This window comes from Mustela lutreola, chromosome 3 (genome assembly GCF_030435805.1).
Source record: "Mustela lutreola isolate mMusLut2 chromosome 3, mMusLut2.pri, whole genome shotgun sequence".
Lineage (NCBI taxonomy): Eukaryota > Metazoa > Chordata > Mammalia > Carnivora > Mustelidae > Mustela > Mustela lutreola.
This window is the reverse complement of record NC_081292.1, coordinates 145974467-145995780: the sequence shown is the minus strand read 5'-3', so window position 1 is coordinate 145995780 and position 21314 is coordinate 145974467. Positions and strand designations below refer to the sequence as shown.

The following is a 21314-nucleotide window of genomic DNA, read 5'->3' as shown; positions in this document are numbered from 1 at the left end:
GTAACATGTCATATATTGCCTGCCTTCTACTTTTCGTCCTGCTTTTGAATTGGGCTTAGTGAGGTTGCTTGTATCATTTTATACAAACATGCATAGACTTGAGTTCAAGAAGAAACCAGTGCAGAACTACAACATTCCAAATCAGTGACACATTTACAAAAACTTGAAATATGGGCACTTGAGATAGCAAGAGAAACCATGCCTTAAACCTGTCAAAATCAAGTTACCCAGGCTACATCTCCCCAATGTTGAAATGTGACATCTGACCCATCTGAGTATGAATATTAATCACAGGTTTGAGGAAAGAGATTAAGTATATTTAGGGGGGAAAAGCTGAATCAAATATTTACAGAATTCCCAAAGTTTCCCCGTGGGTAGTGAGGCTTCCCTGGAATGAAGCTAAGAGGTGTTTGGTAGGAAAGACTGTCATAGCGGATTGGAAAAAATAAAAGCTAATATCTCTTGAACAATTAATTCTGTGCCAGATGCCATCCTAAGTGCATAACATGGATGATGCCTTAAGTCATCACAGTGACCTTTGGGAAATATTATCCTTATCTTCAAGATGAGGAAGCTCAAGTTTTGACATGCTAAATGTATCTTTCTTGAGCGAGATGGTAGAGTCTGCGTTGGGGGGGCGGCAGTTGAGAGGAATGAGCTCTTTGCCATTGTCACTCTGTACTACCTGGGAAATGTTTGAGTAATATAGCCAGCAGATTGTCAAGAATATTTTGCTAGAAAATATTATGGATATTGGTTTCCTGTTGCTCAGTGATATGAGTGTATGCAGCTTTTCACATAAATTCTATTCTCATTTACAGCAAATTATTAGTGTGCCTGATCCCATGACCTGCTATCTGATGTGACTGCTCTAAAAGTATGATATAAGCATTTATTAATCTTTGGGAGTGTTTTCTAACTGGGACGACCCAAAATTCCTACTCCTACACTTTTTCTTGGCCTGCATGCCTGGGGAATGGAGATACTGCTCAGAATGGGTCAGGTGACCTCTTTCTGAAACTGATCAGACTGCATGGAGAACAAAGCTGTGAATGCAGAAATCTCCTTTATGTTTTTGTTACTGAGCTGGGTACATTTGTTGGGACTTTTTGGAGAAAACGTCTGATTGGGAGACCATGGGAAGCAAAAGGCATATGAGACAGTGGATGGGGATCTGGACTCAGACTCCCTTGTACTTGAATCCAGTTTTGTCACTCTCTAGCTGTACAGTCTCAGACAAGTCTCTTTACTCTCCGAGCCTCTGTTTCTTATGGCTAAAATGGCATTAATACCTTTGAAGATCGTTGAGAAGATTAGAGATAATATATATGAAGTTCTTTATAGTGCCTGGCAAAATAGTAAATGCTCAACAAATGTAGCTGTTACTGTTGTTAATACAATAATATTTATGTTATTAAAACAGCATCAACCCCTGGACTGATGGAATGTTATTTGATACTGAGGATGACCAAACAAAATAAATTGAAACAGTGACAAATAATGTTAACTAAACATACATAGGAAAAAGGAATCAAGTTTCACATTTCTGGCTGTTTCTTAGTGCAGATGTCTTGGGGAGAAGTGAGAAGACATTCTTACCAGACCAATGATGGCTGCTCCAATCCCGATAAGAGGGCTCACAGAGATAATGACCAAGGTCAGTTTCCAACCCTGGTAAAATCCCAACAGGAACCCACAGATGCTCGTGGTCATGCGCTGAATGAAAATGCCCATTTGGTCGGCAATGGCATCATTGACTTTGTTAATATCACTAGAAACGAGAGGCTCCGATCACTAAAACTGATTTTGGCCAATTCAAATTCTTGTTGAGAAATCCCAGGCTTTCCCTTCTACTGCCTTCTCTGTATCCCATTGCCTGTGGAAAACAGCCTTTCACATTTGAAAAAACTTGCTATAGCCTGTGAGGTCATCAAGCCTCTCTCTCCCTTACAGCCCAGTACGTTTGTCCTCAACCCAGTTTTCCCAACAGGTGTCCATTCAATGTTGACAAAGACTTTCAAAAATAATCTTATTTGTTTCTTTCTTTCTTATAACTCATACTCTTGGTCTGTCCTGAATAGCCCTTCTTTCCTTCTTTATAACTGCTAAACCCTTTTAGCCTCAAGGTGCAACCCACACACCACCTAATTCATAAAAACCCCCAAGGAAAAACTAATATCTTCTCCCTGTGCTTGCACAGCAATGTAATGAATCTGTGTATGTATGTGTACACATATATAATTATTGCATTCTGTTTATAGACAATATAGAAGAGTGGTTAAGATCACAGACTCTGTGGTTAAGAACACAAACTTTCCCTAGGCTAATTACTTAACCTTTCTGTGCCTTAGTTTCCTCATCTGTGAAATGGGGATAATGACAGAACCTACCTCAATAGGTTGTAATGAGGATTAGTTAGTATATGTTAAGTATATAGAACAGTGCTTAGAGTACAGTAAGCCATCAATGTGTCAACTTTATTTGTTTGCTTGCACCTTTATCCCTCCCACTAAGCTGTAAGTTCCCTGAGAACAGGACTTGTGTGGCTTATCTCTATGGCTTGCATACAGTTAAGTCATCTAGAGTATTGGTTGAATATAATTACATTAAATTCATATTCCTAGGAACATTCTCATAAACTCTTGTTCAGATGGAACAAACAGGGTTTAGGACTTAACAGCAAAAAAATGTCTCAAGATATTACCCAGAGATTTGACAATTGTATTCTAGCAAGATTAAGTATCTGTTCAATGTCACAGTAAATGAGGGGCAGAAAGAGTGCTAGAATCTAAGTATCCCAACATTCAGTCTTTGATCTTCACTGTAATACACACTCTCTCATGAGACCTCATGGGACCCCAAAGTTCAATTCAATAGGGTTCAATTTTTTCTAATTACTCAGAGCTAATTCAGAGTACCTAGAGGAAGAGGGAAAGGGGGCTATCAATGACCCCAACTGGTCTTTGGGTATTAACCAGATTTAAATCCAGTTGTTTAGTTTGAATCTTTCTCAAACTAATTTGGACTTTTTTTTTTTTTTTTTTTGGTCTTTGTTTTTATGTGCAGAAATGACCTCAACAACCAAGGCAAGATAATTCCTTTTAAGTGCATTGTTTTTCCCTATAGATAAGTGGATTGTGACATCCCTCTGTCTTTCTTTTAGAGGCCACACAGCCCTATTTCTTTTAACTCCATTCTGTAATCCTTCATTTCTAGTATTTTGATCAAGGACCTACAAACAAAACTGTAGTATCCTGGCTTTCAGTTGTTAATGATCATAAAGCATGACCTATGAAAAAATGATGCTACTCATAAAAGCTCAATTTAATAGACAAAATGTATCCAAAATGACTGAAAGTGTGTTTCTAATTGTTATTTAATTTAGAAACAAGGGTTCTATGATCAAAAATGCACACGTACATTAAAACCTCCTACCAGCTACTTACTCAGAGAATCTTGTATTCAGCTCTCCCACGGAATTACAGTCAAACCATCCGATTTCCATTCGCATTACTTTCCTAAAGGAAATTTTTCTCATTTTCTGTATCTGACGAGCTGCAGCAATCACCCAAAAGCATATCTGAAAATGGAGCAAGGAGTGTTGGATATTATGATGTTAAAAATATTCCTTCGTTCCTTCACTTTTCAGAAGAAAATACTTTTAGGATAAGCCCTGAGAAAGAGAGGAAAGTGAGTCACAGAATGCCGAGTCCTGGGAAGTACAGTGAGCTCAGCATCTGCTGCCCAGAGAAGGATGAGCGGAACAGCTGTGGCCAGGGAAGCAGGAAGGGTTGGGTGCAAATTTGGCTTTGCCACTTGTCAATCTAACCTTACCAAACTTCACTTTCCGCATGCGAAAAGAAGGCTCACAGTGCCAAAAAGAAATTCTTGGTCTTATATCCCTATTTTTGCATGGCACTTCTGAGTGTAGTTTTTCCCCCGAGAGGCCTGCCAACAAGCATGTATGCATAGGTTTCAGACTGTGGGACAATGATTTCCAGAGAAAGGAAGACAAAAATTATGACATAAGCAGGGAATCTTCTGATAGCTATCCCCAACCAAGCAAAGTCGGGCTGTCATTAAAACTCTCAGTACCAGAATGGGGAAAATGGATTCATTTCTCTTTATAATGAACATGAACTTCCTGAAATTCTTGAATGAATGGAGGTTGAGGAGAGTCATTATTTTTTTCTGCAGAAGAAGGTAAAAGATGAAATATTTTTCTTCTTTAATAAGGGTTAAGTAACTCCATGCTCTTCCATGGCTTAAATATGGACTACGTTAAGATTCAGTTTATAGATTTGGGGTTGGAACACAGGTTGGTGAGATTTTGGCAGGGAAAGAAAAAAAGAAAGTAAAGTTTGCTTTTCTCCAACTCCTCATGTCTGACTTTCCCTGGGGGACCCACACTCGCTCTACAAACACACCCACAACCACCTATTTTTGAGTTTAGAAGATGAAATAGAGGAGACATCGAAATTCAGTCTATTCTCTGTCTCTCTAGACAATTGTCTGTATTTTCTCCCAGTCTGAGAAGATGAATTCTTCCTCTCACCGCCCCACCCCTGCCGCCACTTCCAAATAAAATTGTAGTCCTTAGGGCTTCTGAACAACTTAAAAGTTAGAGTGCACTTTGCATTTCATTTTAATGTCTCTGAGCCCAGATGTTGACCTAAAAATAAAATGTTGGCACCACTCACTTGAATATATCCTGTGATAAGTACTACCAAAGCGATTCCAGCATAGTAACTGGCAAATTTGATCATTTCACTTTCAATGTCCAGCAACCTTCAAAAGAGGGGGAAAAATGTTAAGATTCAGAAGTAGGGTCAAGTTTACCAAAGATTACATCTGTGGGTAATGTAATAATATATTACAGAGGAAAATGATATATGAAATATGGGTAGGACATCTTATCTATGTAGGATTATCATCAATCCAACAAATCTCTCCCTAGACCTCATGGTACCAACCCCAGCAAAGATGCCTATGCCTTTTGTTTTCATTTTATTTTTACTTTTTTTAAAACTTTATTTATTTTTTGACAGACAGAGATCACAAATAGGCAGAGAGGCAGGCAGAGAGAGAAGGGGAAGCAGGCTCCCCGCTGAGCAGAGAGCCTGACGCAGGGCCCGATCCCAGGACCCTGAGACCACAACCTGAGCCCAAGGCAGAGGCTTCAACCTACTTAGCCACACAGGCACCCCTTATTTTTACTTTTTTAAAAATCTTACTTATTTATTTGAGAGAGAGAGAGTGCATGGGGGGGGGGGAAGGGCAGAAAGAGGGAGAAGCAGACTCCCTGCTGAGCAGGGAACCTGATGTGGGGCTCCATCCCAGGATCCCTGACTGAAGGTGGATGCTTAACCCATCAAGCCACCCAGGCGTCCCTACCCCCTTCATGTTTATGGGCAGAAATAACTCACTGGCAGTTGTTAGAAGCCAGGGGCAGTAGATGGCAGCTCAGTGTTCTACCAGGACCCTTCCCTCATGTTCATTATGCAGTGATGGAGGAATCACTGCGAGGGTGAGGCTTTTTTTTTTTTAATTAACATAAACTGTATTATTTGTTTCAAGGGTACAGGTCTGTGATCATCAGTCTTACACAATTCACAACGCTCGCTGTAGCACATATCCTCTTATGAAACTCAACATCCAAAGAACAAACTAATCCAATCAAGAAATGGGCAGAACATCACTCAGCATCAGGGAAATACAAATCCAGACCACAGGGAGATACCACCTCACATAAGTCAGAATGGCTAAAATTAACAAGTCAGGAAATGACAGATGTTGGCAAGGATTTGGAGAAAGGGGAACCCTCCTACACTGTTGGTGGGAATGCAAGCTGGTGCAGCCACTCCAGAAAATAATATGGAGATTCTTCAAAAAAGTTGAAAATAGATCTACCCTATGACCCAGGAATTGCTACTGGGTATTTATCCCAAAGATACAAATGTAGTGATCCAAAGGGGTACATGCACCCCATGTTTATAGCAGCAATGTCCACAATAGCCACACTATGGAAGGAGTCTAGATGTCCATTGACAGATGAATGGATAAAGAAGATGTTGTGTGTATATATATACAATGGAATACTATGCAGCCATCAAAAACTGAAGTCTTGACATTTGCAATGACGTGGATGGAACTAGAGGGTATCATGCTAAGCGAAATAAGTCCATCAGAGAAAGACAATTATCATATGATCTCCCTGATATAAGGAATAGAGAAACAAGACAGAAGGGGAAGGAAGGGAAAAATGAAACAATATGAAACTAGAGAGGGAGACAAACCATAAGATACTCTTAATCTCAGGAAACAAACTGAGGGTTGCTAGGGAAAGGTTTAAAAAGCTAGACTGTTGTCTGCAAAGACACTGGTAGAGAGGTGTGGGCTGTAAGTTAGGAGATTTACTGCTACCTCTTCCAGGAGTCCAAATCAGCTTTTCAACTCTTTTATCTCAAAGTAACACTAAAAAATGTGTGTGTCATCATCCCAGAGAAGGAGAAAATACTTTATCAGCCTAATTTTTCTGTCCACTGCAGCCCAGGTGCCCCTCTGTGAAAATTTCTAAGGTGAGAATTTGTGGGGAACAGCAAGAAAGCTCTACAGTGTTTTTTCAGTGCAACTACCATGCTTTGGCACAGGGTTTGGAGATTGGCAGGGGTAGGGAAGGGAGTCACAAATTAGTATGAAATTGTTTTCAGAAAATAAAGAATTGTGTGCTTAGAAAATTAACATATTGGTTACTAACAGTTCTAACCCTTGAAGATGTTCTAAATGATAGCGAGTCCATTTCTTTTTTTTTTTTTTTTAAGATTTTATTTATTTATTTGATAGAGAGAGAGAGAGACCACAAGTAGGCAGAGAGGCAGGCAGAGAGAACGGGAAAGCAGGCTCCCTGCTGAGGCTGGATCCCAGGACCCTGGGATCATGTGGAGCTTGATCCCAGGACTCTGGGATCATGACCTGAGCTGAAGGCAGAGACTTTAACCCACTGAGCCACCCAGATGCCCCGCAAGTCCGTTTCTTTAGAAAACTGGAAACCCGCATCTTGGGCACAGATGTTCCCATCTGATGTGCTTTCTGCTTCCTCTCAGGGCTTCTTCTGTGACTCAAGCTTCAATTGTTCTCTTCCTCTACTGAACTAGACCAAGTGTTTAAGTATAATTTCTTTAATTCAGAACAAACTGTTATTCCATGCCAGATTTTATTGACATCTTGCACTATTATTTGATATCTTCATTGATTATATCTATACTGAATAGATTTATGCTTGTTTTCCAGATTGTAGGCCACTTGAGAACAAGGACTTTGTTTTACCTGCTTGCTCACACTGCCGGAAGCCTTGTACAATACCTTATACATAGCAGACACAATGCCTCCATAAATGCTTCTTGATTTTGCTTTGACTTTCAAAATACTTATAATGAAGGGAAATAATTGCCTTGGTCAATCCCTCTTTGGAGGGATCATCTCCAAAATAGCTAAAATGTCTGTTCAGCACATTTTTGGTCTTTTATTATGGTTTAAGGGAACCCAAGAATGAACAAGACCTAGAAAACTTATATATATAAGTATCCACAATCAGAGGTTCTCACAAAACTTAAGTATCTCTGTATAAGATGCATAATGGAGAACAAGACTTCTAATGTGTAAATGAGGCCATACTCTTTGTTTTCTGTGAAATTTTTCTTTGTGAAATGAAATTTGGGTGTCCCAAAACAGAGAACTAGGAGTATTTGTCAGTAAGTTTTACTTAGATATCCTGTGGTGCGTTCCTCCTACAAGCACTGAGGCAATAAAATGGCTGCGATGAAAGAAGCAGCTGCCAGGAATAAACAGACCTACTCAGATTAAAAGTACTGAGCACTGACCCAGCTCCAGAATTTATTAGGGCAAACTTCAGGAGAATTATATTATTGCTGGATGGTGTGGATAAGGACATGTGTAATTTATGATTCTGTTCGCTCCTGAGGCACCCCAGAGATGAATGGCTAACTTATTTTTATTTTATTCTTGGAGATAAGAAGTTATTAGGGTTTTAGAAACTACTTGAGAATATTTCTGGAACAACAGGACAAACCTATCAGAAAAACTGATAGGAAGTAAAGGAGCAGGCTGGCTTGGCTTGTTTGACTGCACATCAATTTTTTTTATCATCGGGTGGAAAGTTTTCTTGCGGTTATAAAATCCTGGAAAGGAGTTTTTAAAGTGTGTAGGTGATTTGGCTCACCAAATGGGTGCCTTTCTTTTTCAACAGCAAAATTGACATACAAAAGAAATGAAATCTTGCCATTTGCAACAACATGGATGGAACTAGAGCGTATCATGCTTAGCGAAATAAGTCAAGCAGAGAAAGACAACTATCATATGATCTCCCTGATATGAGGAAGTGGTGATGCAACATGGAGGCTTAAGTGGGTAGAAGAATAAATGAAACAAGATGGGATTGGGAGGGAGACAAACCATAAGTGACTCTTAATCTCACAAAACAAACTGAGGGTTGCCGGGGGGAGGGGGTTGGGGAGAAGGGGGTGGGATTATGGACATTGGGGAGGGTATGTGATTTGGTGAGTGCTGTGAAGTGTGTAAACCTGGTGATTCACAGACCTGGGGATAAAAATATATGTATATAAAAAATATATGTTTATAAAAAATAAAAAATTAAAAAAAAAAATTGACATACATCTATTTGCATTAAGGTTCATTTGTTGAAGAGAGAAGAGGGCAGAAAGATGACAATTAGGGGGGAAATAAGATATATTTTACAAATTATTAAGATATGTGGAGTCTTACCTTGCTTTTAATGAAAAATAAATGCACCATAAAATCAAAGTACTCAATCTATACCTCAAGATTTCAGATTTACTAAAGCCATAGGGCTTTCATTTTAAATACCTAGGAGGTCTTTACAACAAGGTGCATTGCTTAACACTGGGTTTTCCTTTCAATGGTTTTCATGCACCGTTGACCCAGTAGCATTAACACTTTAGAATGAAATCAGTGTCAACTCCAAAACAAGCATCACAGATTGGCAGAAACTTGCCCACATCCTATTCTCAGAATGTTGGAAGCTCTGTATTCTTTTTTTTTTTTTTAATTTTTATTTATTTATTTGATAGAGGGAGATCACAAGTAGGCAGAGAAGCAGGCAGAGAGAGAGGGGGAAGCAGGCTCCCCACTGAGCAGAGAGCCCGATGTGGGGCTCGATCCCAGGACCCTGAGATCATGACCCGAGCTGAAGGCAGAGGCTTAAACCACTGAGCCACCCAGGCGCCCCTGGAAGTTCTGTATTCTTAATGCACAGGACATCAACCTGTGGACAAAGGGCAGATCACTGGGTGAAACTGTTTGACAGAACATTTGTACACTATGGTAGCTTACTGCCAGAACGGCTCGAATTTCCTTTCAGAGAATCTATGACAATTATTCTCGCCAATGAAGCTATTTTTTTGTTGGTTTGTTTTTCACGCCACTTTTTTTTTTTTTTTTTTTGAGGTAAGTTTGGATTCTCATCCAATTGTGAGAAATACTACAGAAACACATACTCCCTTTGGTAATACTATGCAAAACGACGGAACAATATCCCAACCAGGATGATGATATTGATATAATCGAGATCAGAATGTTATCCTCACCCCAGCGGTTCTTCATGTCACCCTTTTACATCTACACATGCTTCCATCCAGCCTCCACTCCCCTCTTAATCCCTAGTTACCTCTTGTCTGCTCTCTATTGCCACAGTTCTGTCATTTGAAGAATATTTTATAAATGGAATCACACAGTATGTAATCTTTTGGTGTTCGTTGGCTTTTTTTTTTTTTCTTAGCGTAATGCTTTAAAGTTTCAGAAATTATTTGTTCCTGCTTATTGTTAAGTCATAGTCCCTGGTATAGATGTATCACAGTTTGCTTAACCACTTGCCCACTGAAGGATATCTGGGCTGTTTTCAGGTTTTGTCTGTGACAAATAAAGTGTCTGTAACCTTTATGTACAGGTTTTTATGTAAACATAGGTTTTCACTTCTCTGGGATAAATCCCCAACAGTAGAATTTCTGGGTTATAATATTTGCATGTTTAACTCTTTTTTAATGGCCAAACTATATTCCAGAGTGGCTGCACCATTTTACATTCCCACCAGCAAGGTGTAAGTGATCCGTTTCCTCCACAACCCCACCAACTCTGGTGTTACTATTATTTTTATTTTACCCATTCTAACAGATCTGTGCTGATACCTCATTTTGATTTTAATTTGCATTCCCTAACCACTAATGTGGCTAAATATCTTCTCATGTGCTCATTTGCTGTCTTTATATCCCTAGTGAAATGCTTGATCATGTGTTTTTCCCATGTTCAAATTGGAGTTTTCCGAACCATTGAATTTGGAGAGTTCTTTAAATTTTCTAGATCCTAGTCCTTTTTTAGATATGTAATTTACAAATATGCTCTCCCAGTCTGTAGATTTTCTTTTCATCTCTTCCCTGGGTGTTCCAGAGCACAAGTTCTCCATTTTGATGAAATCCAATTCACCAATTTTTCTTTTTATGGATTATTAGTGTCAAGTCTAAAAGCTCTTTGTCTGGCCTTAGACACAAAAATGGTCACCCATATATTTTTCTAAAAGTTTACAGTTTATTTTTTACATTTAAGTCCAAAATCCATTTTGAGCTATTTTTTGTATGGGTTCATTTTTTGCCTATGGATGTCCAACTAGTCATGCACCATTTGATGAAAAGTTTATATTTTCTCCATTGAATTTCTTTTCTACCTTTGCCAACAACCAATTGGACATGTTTGCATGGGTCTATGTTTGAGTTCTCTGTTCTGTTCTTCTGTTAATACCACACAACCTTGATTGCTGTAGCTATATAATATGTCTTGAAATCAGGTAGATTGTTTCCTCACATTTTATTCTTCTTTTTCAAAGTTGTTTTAGATATTCTAGTTCTTTTGCCTTTTAATATAAATTTTAGAGTTAATTTGACTATATCTCTAAAATATCTTGCTGAGATTTTGATAGAAATTTTATTAAAGCTATATGTCAGCTTGAGGGAATTAACATCTTTATTATATTGAATTTTCCAATTCATGAGCAAGTATGTCTCCCCATCTATTTAGGTCTTTGATTTCTTTTATCAGCATTTTGCATTTTTCAGCATAAAAGTCCTATACATGTTTTGCTGGATTTGCGCCTAAATAAATTTTTTGAGCAATTGTAAATGGCATTATGTTTATTTTCTTTTCTTTTATTTAATTTTTTGGCGCTTTATTTTGAATTTTGGTGTCCATGTGTTCATTGTTAGTATGTAGAAGTACCACTAAATTTTGTACATTTATTTGGTACTTGGTATTTTATGACTTTGCCAAACTCATTTATTGGTTCTAGGATATTTTTGTATATCATTTCAGCTTTTCTATGTTGACAATATCATCTCCAAAATAAACAGTTATATTTCTTACTTTTAGATCTGTATTTTTTTCATTACAAATGTTTTGATTGTAATAAAGAACACATAACATAAAATTTACCAACTTAACCATTTTTAAGTGCACAGTTCAGTTTTAATCAGTATTCCTTTCCTTTCTTGTTGTATAAGCTAGAACTTTGAGTAATGTGTTGAATAATAGCAGCGAAAGCCTCTATCCTTGCCTTTTTTCCAGTCTTAGGGAGAAAATATTCAGTCTTCCACTTTTAACCCACTGAGCCACCCAGGCGCCCCTTCCACTTTTAAGTATAATGTTAGCCATAGGACTTTTTTTTAAGATGTCCTTTCTTAAGTTAAAGAAGTTCCTTTCTGTTCCTAGTTTTCTGAGAGTTTTTATTATGGGTGGATATTGAAATTTTAAATGCTTTTTCTATGTTGATGGAGATCATTGTGTGGTTTTTCTATATTAGCCCATTAATGTGGTGGATTACATTGACTTTTTCTAATACTGAACAATGTATGCTTCTCTAGAATACACTCTAGAATACACTCATGGTGTATTTCATTGATTTTGTATATTTGTTTGTTTTGTCTTTATTATTTCTTCTCATACATTTTCAGTGGACTTATTTTGCTGTTTTTCTAGGTTTTTGAGTTGGAAGCTTAGATGTTTAATTTGCAATGTTTCCTCTTTTGTAATGTATGCATTTAGTGATATAAATTTTCCTCTCAGCCCTGTAGAAGCTGTGTCCTCCAGATTTTCACATTTCCTATTTTCCCTTTCACTCAGTTTAGTTTTTAAAACGTTTCGCTTGAGACTTCATCTTTGATCTAAGGATTATTTAGATGGCTGTAGTCTGATTCATAAGAATCTGGGGGAATTTCCATTATCTCTAGTTTTGATTTCTACTTTGATTCCATTGTAGCCAGAGAATGCACTCTATAATTTCAAGTATTTTGCATTTGTTCAGGTTTGTCTCATGGCTCAGGGTATGGTCCGTCTTGGCATATGCCCCGTAGGCTCTTGAAAAGAATGTGTATTATGTGGTTGTTGAGTGGAATGTTCTACAGATGTCAATGAGATCCTGTTGGTTGCTGGTGTTGAGTTCTTCTATATCTGTCATAATTTAATGTCTACCTGTTCTACAAATTGGTGAGAGATGGATATTTAAGGGGTCTACTATAATTTTGATTTGTCTCTTTTTCCTTTCCATTCTGTCAGTTGTTGCTTCACATGTTTTGCAATTCTCTTGTTTGGTGAGTACACATTTAAGATTGCTGTGTCTTCATGGCAGATTGACCCATTTATCATCGTACAATTTCTCTCCTTGTCTCTGTAATTTTCTTTGTTCCAAAGTCTATTTTATCCCATACCAGTATAGCCATTTCTTCTTTCTTTTGATTAATGTTTGCATGATAAATCTTTTTCCATCCTTTAGAGAGAGAAACTGAGCAGGAGGAGGGGCAGAGGGAGAGAAAGAAGAATCTCAAGTAGACTCTCAGCTGAACACAGAGCCGAACATGGGACTCCATCTCATAACCCTGGGATCACAACCTGAGCCAAAACCAAGAGTCAGATGCTTAACCAACTGAGCAACCCAGGCACCCCTCGACTTGCCTCTATTTTTTAGTTAAAGTGATTTCCTCATAAATAGCATGTAGTTGGGTTATTTTAAAATCCAGGGCGCCTGGGTGGCTCAGTGGGTTAAAGCCTCTGTTTTCGGCTCGGGTCATGATCTCAGGGGCCTGGGATCGAATCCCGCATCGGGCTCTGTGCTCAGCAGGGAGCCTGCTTCCTCCTCTCTCTGCCTGCCTCTCTGCCTGCCTCTCTGCCTACTTCTGTCTGTCTCTGTCAAAGAAATAAATAAAATATTTTAAAAAAAATCCATTCTGCCAATCCCTGTCTTATTTAGTAGATTTAAATCACTTAAATTTGGGGCACCTGGGTGGCTCAGAGGGTTAAGCCTCTGCCTTTGACTCAGGTCATGATCTCAGGGTCCTGGGATCAAGCCCCACATTGGGCTCTCTGCTCAGCAGAGAGCCTGCTTCCCCCTCTCTCTCTGCCTACCTCTCTGTCTACTTGTGATCTCTCTCTCTGTGTCAAATACATAAATAAAATCTTTTAAAAAATAAAATAAATCACAAATCTAATATAATAATTGATATGTTAGGGCTCAAATGTAACATTTTTTTTTCTTTTCTGTTTGTTCTCTCTGTTTCATATTTTTCTGTTTTCTTCCCCCTGATTTCTTATGGGCTAATCAAACCTTTTTTATTTTAATTTAATTTTATTTAATTCTCTTATTTTATTTTAAGTAGGCTCCACACCTAGCATGGAGCCCAATGTTGGGCTTGAACTCACAACCCTGAGATCAAGGCATGAGCTGAGATTAAGAGTCAAATACTTAACAGACTGCTCCAGCCAGGTGCCCTCAAACATTTTTTAGAATTCAGTTTTAATTTATCTGTAGTGGTTTTGACTGTATCTCTTTGAATAGCTTTTTTAGTGGTTGCTCTAGGAATTCCATTATAGATATATCACTTATTATAGTCAGCTAGTGTTGTCATTTTATCAGTTTGCACAGGGTATAAAAACACTGCCTCCCATTATATACATTTATTCTCCCCTGTTAATGATTTGTCTTTAATATTTCCAAATCACACTTACCTCAGACAGTATTAAATAGAGCTATATCAGACAGTGTTAGCATTTTTGCTTCCACGCTCAAACATAATTTAGAAAACTCTGGAAAAGAAGGGAAGTTTTGCTTACCATGTTCTTTCTACTAAATACCCAAGGTTTCTTTTATTGTTTCCTTTCTGTTCAAAGAACTTACTTTAGTCATTCTTTTAAGGAAGTCAGCTGTCAATAAATTCTCTTCATTTCCCTCATTGAAAATGTCTTGACTTTCTCTTCCATGGGGGTGGTGATGAATGTCCTGACTCTCTGATACTACCGGAGCAGGTAGGGGAGAGGTTTCTCATTACCATGGGGATGGTTTAGGCCTCCACATATTCTTCACTGACACCACAGGAGTTGGGTAGGGGAGAGACAGGGAAGTGGCTCATTGATACCTGGCAAATACGGAAGTCTAGGTCCCCAACCTTGCTGCCATGGATAAGAGGGGGGTTATGGGGGTGCCTGGGTGGCTTAGAGGGTTAAGCCTCTGCCTTCTGCTCAGGTCATGATTTCAAGGTCTTGGGATCAAGCCCCGCATCAGGCTCTCTGCTCAGCAGGGACCCTGCTTCCTCCTCTCTCTCTGCCTGCCTCTCTGCCTACTTGTGATCTGTCTGTCAAATAAATAAATAAAATCTTATTAAAAAAAAGAAAAAAGAGGGGGGTTATGTGTGTTTTGTTTTGTTCTGTGGTGTTGGCTTGAGTAGAATAGTAACTGCCTGAAATTCTTCCGTCAGGCTGCCTCTTTGTGGTCTATTATCTAGAGAAAGCAGAATTTTATTGAGTCCTTTGTCCTCTGTACATACTGGGTATTTCTAGGTTATAGCTTCCCAATACCCAATCTAGTACAAATGAAGCCTAAAGAAAATCCATGAAATACACAACCATGTCATTATTTGGGTCCTGAGATCTCTAACCTTCTCCTATCCACTTTTTTAGACTCTTAGGTAGGTGGTTTTATGTGTAATGGATTAAATAATCCAATCAAATGGCAGAGATTGTGAGATGGGTAAATTATAAAAAAACAAAATACAAGCTACAACTGTAGACTGTCTGAAGGAGACATATTTAAATTCAAAGATATGAGCAAGTTGAAAGTAGTATGGAAAAAAGAAATGTCATGGTAAAAAGCAGCCATAACAAACCAAGAGTGGCTATACTAATATAAGACAAATTATAAAAAATTGTTACTATAAATAAAAACCATTTTTGTAATTATAAAGGGTCAATTTATAGAAAGATTATAGAAATTTTAAATATATATGCATCTAAAAACGGAGCCCCCAAATACATGAAACAAAGGGTGACAGATTCAAGGGTAGAAATAGATCATTGATAATAGTCAGAGATTACAACTCCATATTTTCAGTTTTGGATAGAACTAGGAATAGAAGACTTGAGTAACACCATAAACCAATTAGTCCTGACAGACATCTTTGGAACGTTCCATTCAATAACAGCAAAATACATATTCCCCACAAGTGCATGTGGAACACTCTCCAGGATAGGCACATGCTAGGCTGTGCTAATTCATGCTATGATATGATGAACCTTGAAAACATTATGTTCAGATGAAGAAGCCAATCACAAAGGACCCCATACTGTGGGATTCCATTTGTATGAAATGGCCAGAATAGGTAAGTCTACAGAGCCAGAAGGTAGATTAGTGGTTGTCTAGGACTGAGCGGGGGGATGAGGGAATCGGAGAATGATAGTTAAGGGGTATGGGGTTTCTTTTTGTAGTAATAAAAGTGTTCTAAAATTGATTATAGTGGTGGAGGCACAACTCTGCAAAAGACTAAAAACCATTGAGTTGTACACCTTAAGTTGGTAAATTTCATGGCATGTAAATTATGTCTCAATAAAACTATTTTAAAAAGTGCATGGTTTCACAGTGTCTAACTTCAATATAGTGCTTGAATGCATACACTAACTGTACGTTGCTGAAAAAGCAGACTGAAATCCAAGAGAAAATACAGGCTGATTTCTACTTTAATGCATTCACATGTGGGGGAAATGAGGAATCGGACCTCTCAAGTGCTGCAGAGAATGGCAGAAATTATGGTATGTTACTTCCACAATTAAGTCACAAGACTTTGTGGCTTCCATTTTAATTTTTATACTTCGGTTGGTTAAAAGAAAATAGAAAGTAGCTGCATTGTGGTATTTGGACTCTTTGAACTTCCCTTTCAGTCATTTTTCATTCTTTTGTCTTACTATTTGATTATTCTGAGCAAATAAATTATGGTAAACTAATCAGGAGGCCTGATGATCTATAATACTTTCAGCATTATGCACTGAGAGTTATTTGGAAGGTTTTGCCTAAAAATTCCATCCAGTGGATTAAAACTGAAATGTAGAAACCAACCAGTGAAATGAAAGAGCAAAACCAGTTCCTACTATTACACATGCCTGCTTATGTTGATAAAATCATGGAGTAACCTTCCAAGACTAATATACTTATTATAATAGGTGGAGAAATTACACTTTTAATGATATACTTTTTCCAAGGAAAAAGATGCAAAAGAGCTGAATAATTCTGGAGGCACGTTAACCACTTACAGGTAGGAAAATGTCCACTCCCTTCTCTTCTGTTCCACCCAAGTCTATTTTCACAGTGATCTTAACTACATAAAAGCTAAACAAATATTTACCCAGAAGTAAAGCAGGAGTCATGTCAGGGACCATAATAATTCACAATTAAAGTATTTAACTCATCAAAAAATTAAAAAAAAAAAAGAATGAAACCATTACCAAATAAGGAAATAGCTCATTAAAACTATAACAAAACAAAACAAAACAAAAGCATTTAACTCATCAAAGGAGATCCTCATAAAGAAAAAGCCTGAGAAAGACAAGGTCTACACAATTCCAGAAACTCATACGAAATTTTTTAAAAAGGACAAATATCCTTTTACGTGGTCTGTATCCTATAAATTCAGCAAAAGCCAATGAGCTTCTGAAAGCCTCCATTTGCTTTGCACTATTTGCTCACCTTCAAGTATATCACCTAGTAAAAATTACTAAAGTGTGAGCGATGGGTAGCCACGGAAAATTCCTTTCTACTGGATGTTAGTTATATAGATGTTAATGATAGATTCACTCTTTACATTGTCTAATAAATATTTATGAACACTTGTTATCATGGACATGTCTCAAATTTTAGCCTAACATTTATTACCAAACTTGAAGGCATAACAGGCTATACTTTCAGGAATTTTCCCTAGAAAATTTTACCTTCATAAATGTTATTAATGATTTGGGTCAATTTACATCATACATAAATCTGAATGCACTTTTTTCAAAGGGGGAAATAATGAATCTTACGTTTTTGTAGTCGAACTACTCTGTAAAAAACAATATCTTTTTGTCTTCCAACCTAAAAGACTTAAAATTAAAAGACTGTCATTGACAACAGTAACTCATTTATACAAACTGTTCTGAATCTTACTTCCAAATTTAGAAAAGAAACATATATATTTAGATATTAGGAAATTTATTTCTAATGAGTAAGCTTATTATTTTTTAAAAGCTAATTCTGCACATTGTATATTGTCTTGTATTTTTCTGTCAAGTACTAACCAGCTGTAACTACATATCTATTTGAATGGTCTCTGATTTAATGATGATTTTACTGACTAGACCTAAACACCACGAAGATAAGGACCATGACTCAAAATAACCACTATATCCTTGAGGCTTACACAATTTCCTGGTATGAAGTTAGTGTTCAAAAATTTTGGTTGAATGAGTAAATGAATGAAAGACCCTAACAGTAGATAATATTATGGAACAGTATCAGTAGTTTAACAGGATTTGCTCATAATCTAAATGAAATATGTGGAAATATTTTTTAAATGAAGGTGAAAAATATAAATTTGCCTAAGGGAGCTATTCCAAGTCAGGATGTGCTGGGCCCTTGGCTCTTGAACCTGAGTGTGTGGGTTCATACATGCCAATGAGCATGTTCTAGCCCTGAGGCAGTGTGAGGCAGGCTGCAAAGTTCATTCTGTGACAGTGAGTCAACATCATGAAACACTATAGACTCACTGTTGGGCTTATCACAAAATGAATAGTAGCACAGTGGGTTCTGGCTAATACTGCGTGGACCCCTTCTGTTTATAGCGCCACACCACTCTTCCGTAGAGACTCAACTACTGAGACAAAGCAGCCCCTACTCCAAGTGCTGTAGCACACTAATGAGTTTCCCATTAAAGAAAGAAGACTGAAGATCATGTGGGCCATTTGCCACAGTCACAGAAGCTAAGAAACAGAAAGCAGTTAAGGCACTAAAAGAAGTCTTGCATGTAAGACATAAGACATGACAAAGACTCAAGTAAAATTCATGGCTTACCTTCCCAGTGTACTGGTAGTGTTCATCCTCAAGCCTATAGTCTACCAAGTGCTTAAATTTGGGTGGCCCACTTAATGGATAATTTCTAATTCTGTTTTTTTTTTTTTTGGTTAGGATTTTAAAACCCGGTAAAATAGGAAGAAGCCCAGGGCAGAGTAATTTTCAGAAATATGGGTTAAATTTTTGTTTCTGTTCGCTCCCTGTTGGATATCACTCCAGTTCATCTAATAAAATCCCATTTACACATTTTGAATTATAATTTAATGGATGAGCAAAAAAAGAAAAAATAAAAAATAGCAGCCTACCCACACCGCGTTCCATTGGTCATACTCTGGTTAAGGGAGCTGTTGATCCATACGATAGTGTTGTTTACACATGCTCTTCCAGGGATCTTGAGTTCTTGTAATTCAGTGTCGTAGTCAATAAAAACATCTGTCATTGTGCCAAAAATGAGCAGCACTCCTGGATGGGATAGTCCATGGAGAAATGCACATAAACTTCCCACAAACATCAGCCAAATGTCAGTCGTTGAAGAAAATCGAAACTTGAAAAACAAAGGATTCAGAGATCATCTATGGGTGAAAAGCAGGAGAAGTAGGAGGACTATTTAATTTTAGTTACTAGATTGTGATAAATATCATTTAGCACCAAATTTTATGGGAATCATCGTAATTGAACAATAGAGTGATCACTAATTATATCAAAATAAATGGTATATTGGGGCACCTGGGTGGCCCAGTCGGTTGAGCATCTGCCTTCAGCTCAGTTCATGATCCCAGAGTCCTGGGGTCAAACCCTGCATCAGTCCTCTGCTCAGTGGGGAATCTGTTCCTCCCTCTGCCTCTCCCTCTGTGATTTCTCTCGCTTTCACTCTCTCTCAAATAAATAAATAAAATCTTAAGAAAAAGTAAGTGGTATATTAATTATCTAAAACACTGGACTCTTACACAGTTAGTTTATATTATTTCTTTCCTAGTCTCTGAATTCATTCTCTTTACCTCAAGAACTGACTTCGTTTCTTAGCCATTGATTCACAACTTCAGTGGGACATGGTCACGGCATTGATGCCATTGCCATGTAGAAATGCTTGTGAAGGATTCAGCAATAGCATAAATTGTATCCCAGAACGAATATTGGCAAACAAGAGTGCCTATTAGTGTCTAGAAATGCCTCAGCCTTGTGAAAATTAGGAGAAAATACCACACTATGGAATTTCCAAAGATATGTTATAAGGATAAATATACATCATATGATTACTGTGATGATTTCCTTTACTAAAATAATTATGGACTTAGTGATTATCTTCCAGGACACTTTTCTGATCTACCAGATAGTATTATGTGTTTAATATTACCAGATAGGATTTACTTATATATATATTTATTTATTTATAACTGGGGAGGAGAGAGAGAGACAGTGAGATGGGACAGAGGGAGAGAGAGAATTTTAAGCAGACTCCACCTCCAGCATGGAGCCCAACACAGGGCTTGAACTCACAACCCTGAATCACAACCTGACATGCTTAACTGACTGAGATGCTTAACTGACTGAGACACCCAGGCACCCAGGATTTAAGTTTAATTACCAATATATTTCTAACTGCCATTTAGCATGTCATTACATAGGCAAAGTTTATGACTGAAAAAGTGAACACTGTTCTTAAAAACCTGCCAGTGATTTAAGATTTAACACTCCCTCCATAATCTGAACAATTTGTGGTTGCAAAATTTATGTCAAAAATCAGCACAGTTTTATTACCAATTGAAAGAAGCCAACTTGACTGCTGTCACCTTTCCTCTCATCTTGTAACCTGAGGAGAAAAACGTAATGGATTTATAGGCCATCCTTTCCAAAACAAAGAGAAATTCTCCCTAGATAATGACTCCATGAGTCATCCTTTAGTAAGGAATAAAGTCCCCATTGACTGAGAAATTCTTGCCAAACCTGGCATCTTGAAAACAAGCTCTTATTTTTCAGATTTACCTCTTTTAGAGATTTCAGTATAGCTGTATCTCATGTTTAGCAGAGATTCAGTGAAGTTTTTCTGAGAGGTATTGAAAGGAAATAAAAGGTTCTCTGTATTCCCAGTTATACTAACGTAAAACTATTGGACCTCAACCTTGACCCTCAACCCATTTCTATGTATAGTCCCTTGTAATGTAAGTTCAGGTGGTTGGATTAGCTGATTTAAAGCTTCCTTCCAGCACTTAAAAATTTAACAACTACATTAAACAGTATTGATATGATGGAAAAGTTTTTAAAAACTCTCATACTTCCCATAATATTGTATTTCCTCACTATTTCTTACTCATTTCATTTCTCTTAAAGTTGTATGTAACCATGTAACCCATCTTTGACCTTCTCAACTCCAGGGATCTCTACTTCACCTGAGTCATCCTTTCATGGATACACCCTGGACCTTTCTTTCACCAGAAACTACTCTACTCCAATGGCATTCTGGGACTGTCTGTGCATCCTGTTTTGTCACTTCCTTTCTCCTTCTCCACCTATTTGTCATCTCAGTTGAGTCCTGCAGTCCCTTAAACCCTCCTTAATTTATAATTCTTAAAACCCCATCAAGATTGTGCTTCCTTCCCCATGTGTCCCAGATCTCACACCAGACATTTGAACTACATTCTTACCATCAACCTTAATCCTTTTCCCCACCTCCATCTTTGGAAACTCCATCTCTACATCCATGCATGTTTGCCCTTGCCCCCCTTCTCCCGAAGCCAGGCTGTGGGACCTGCTGGAGAAACATGTGAACTGGTGCCAACATATGCCACTCCTGGCAGTCAGCTGCCCTAAACTTCCCCTCCAGCTCGGAGTAGAAGCCCAAGTCCTTGCTGAG

At 37.8% G+C, this 21314-nt stretch overlaps 1 protein-coding gene across 2 annotated transcripts in view; it reads right to left on the bottom strand.

Annotated features, from left to right (window-relative positions):
• The window catches only part of ABCB11 (ATP binding cassette subfamily B member 11), a 97266-nt gene that overhangs the window by 55990 nt on the left and 19962 nt on the right, over positions 1 to 21314 (bottom strand). The window contains exons 4-8 of one of the 2 annotated variants that reach the window (XM_059167108.1): positions 20222 to 20273; positions 18769 to 19007; positions 4701 to 4788; positions 3447 to 3580; positions 1600 to 1771 (exon numbers count right to left, since the gene is read on the bottom strand). In XM_059167108.1, the coding sequence (XP_059023091.1) occupies positions 1600 to 1771; positions 3447 to 3580; positions 4701 to 4788; positions 18769 to 19007; positions 20222 to 20273 (685 nt within the window). Of the gene's footprint in view, positions 1 to 1599; positions 1772 to 3446; positions 3581 to 4700; positions 4789 to 18768; positions 19036 to 20221; positions 20274 to 21314 lie in introns of both variants that reach the window. The other variant, XM_059167109.1, reaches the window with a different exon arrangement.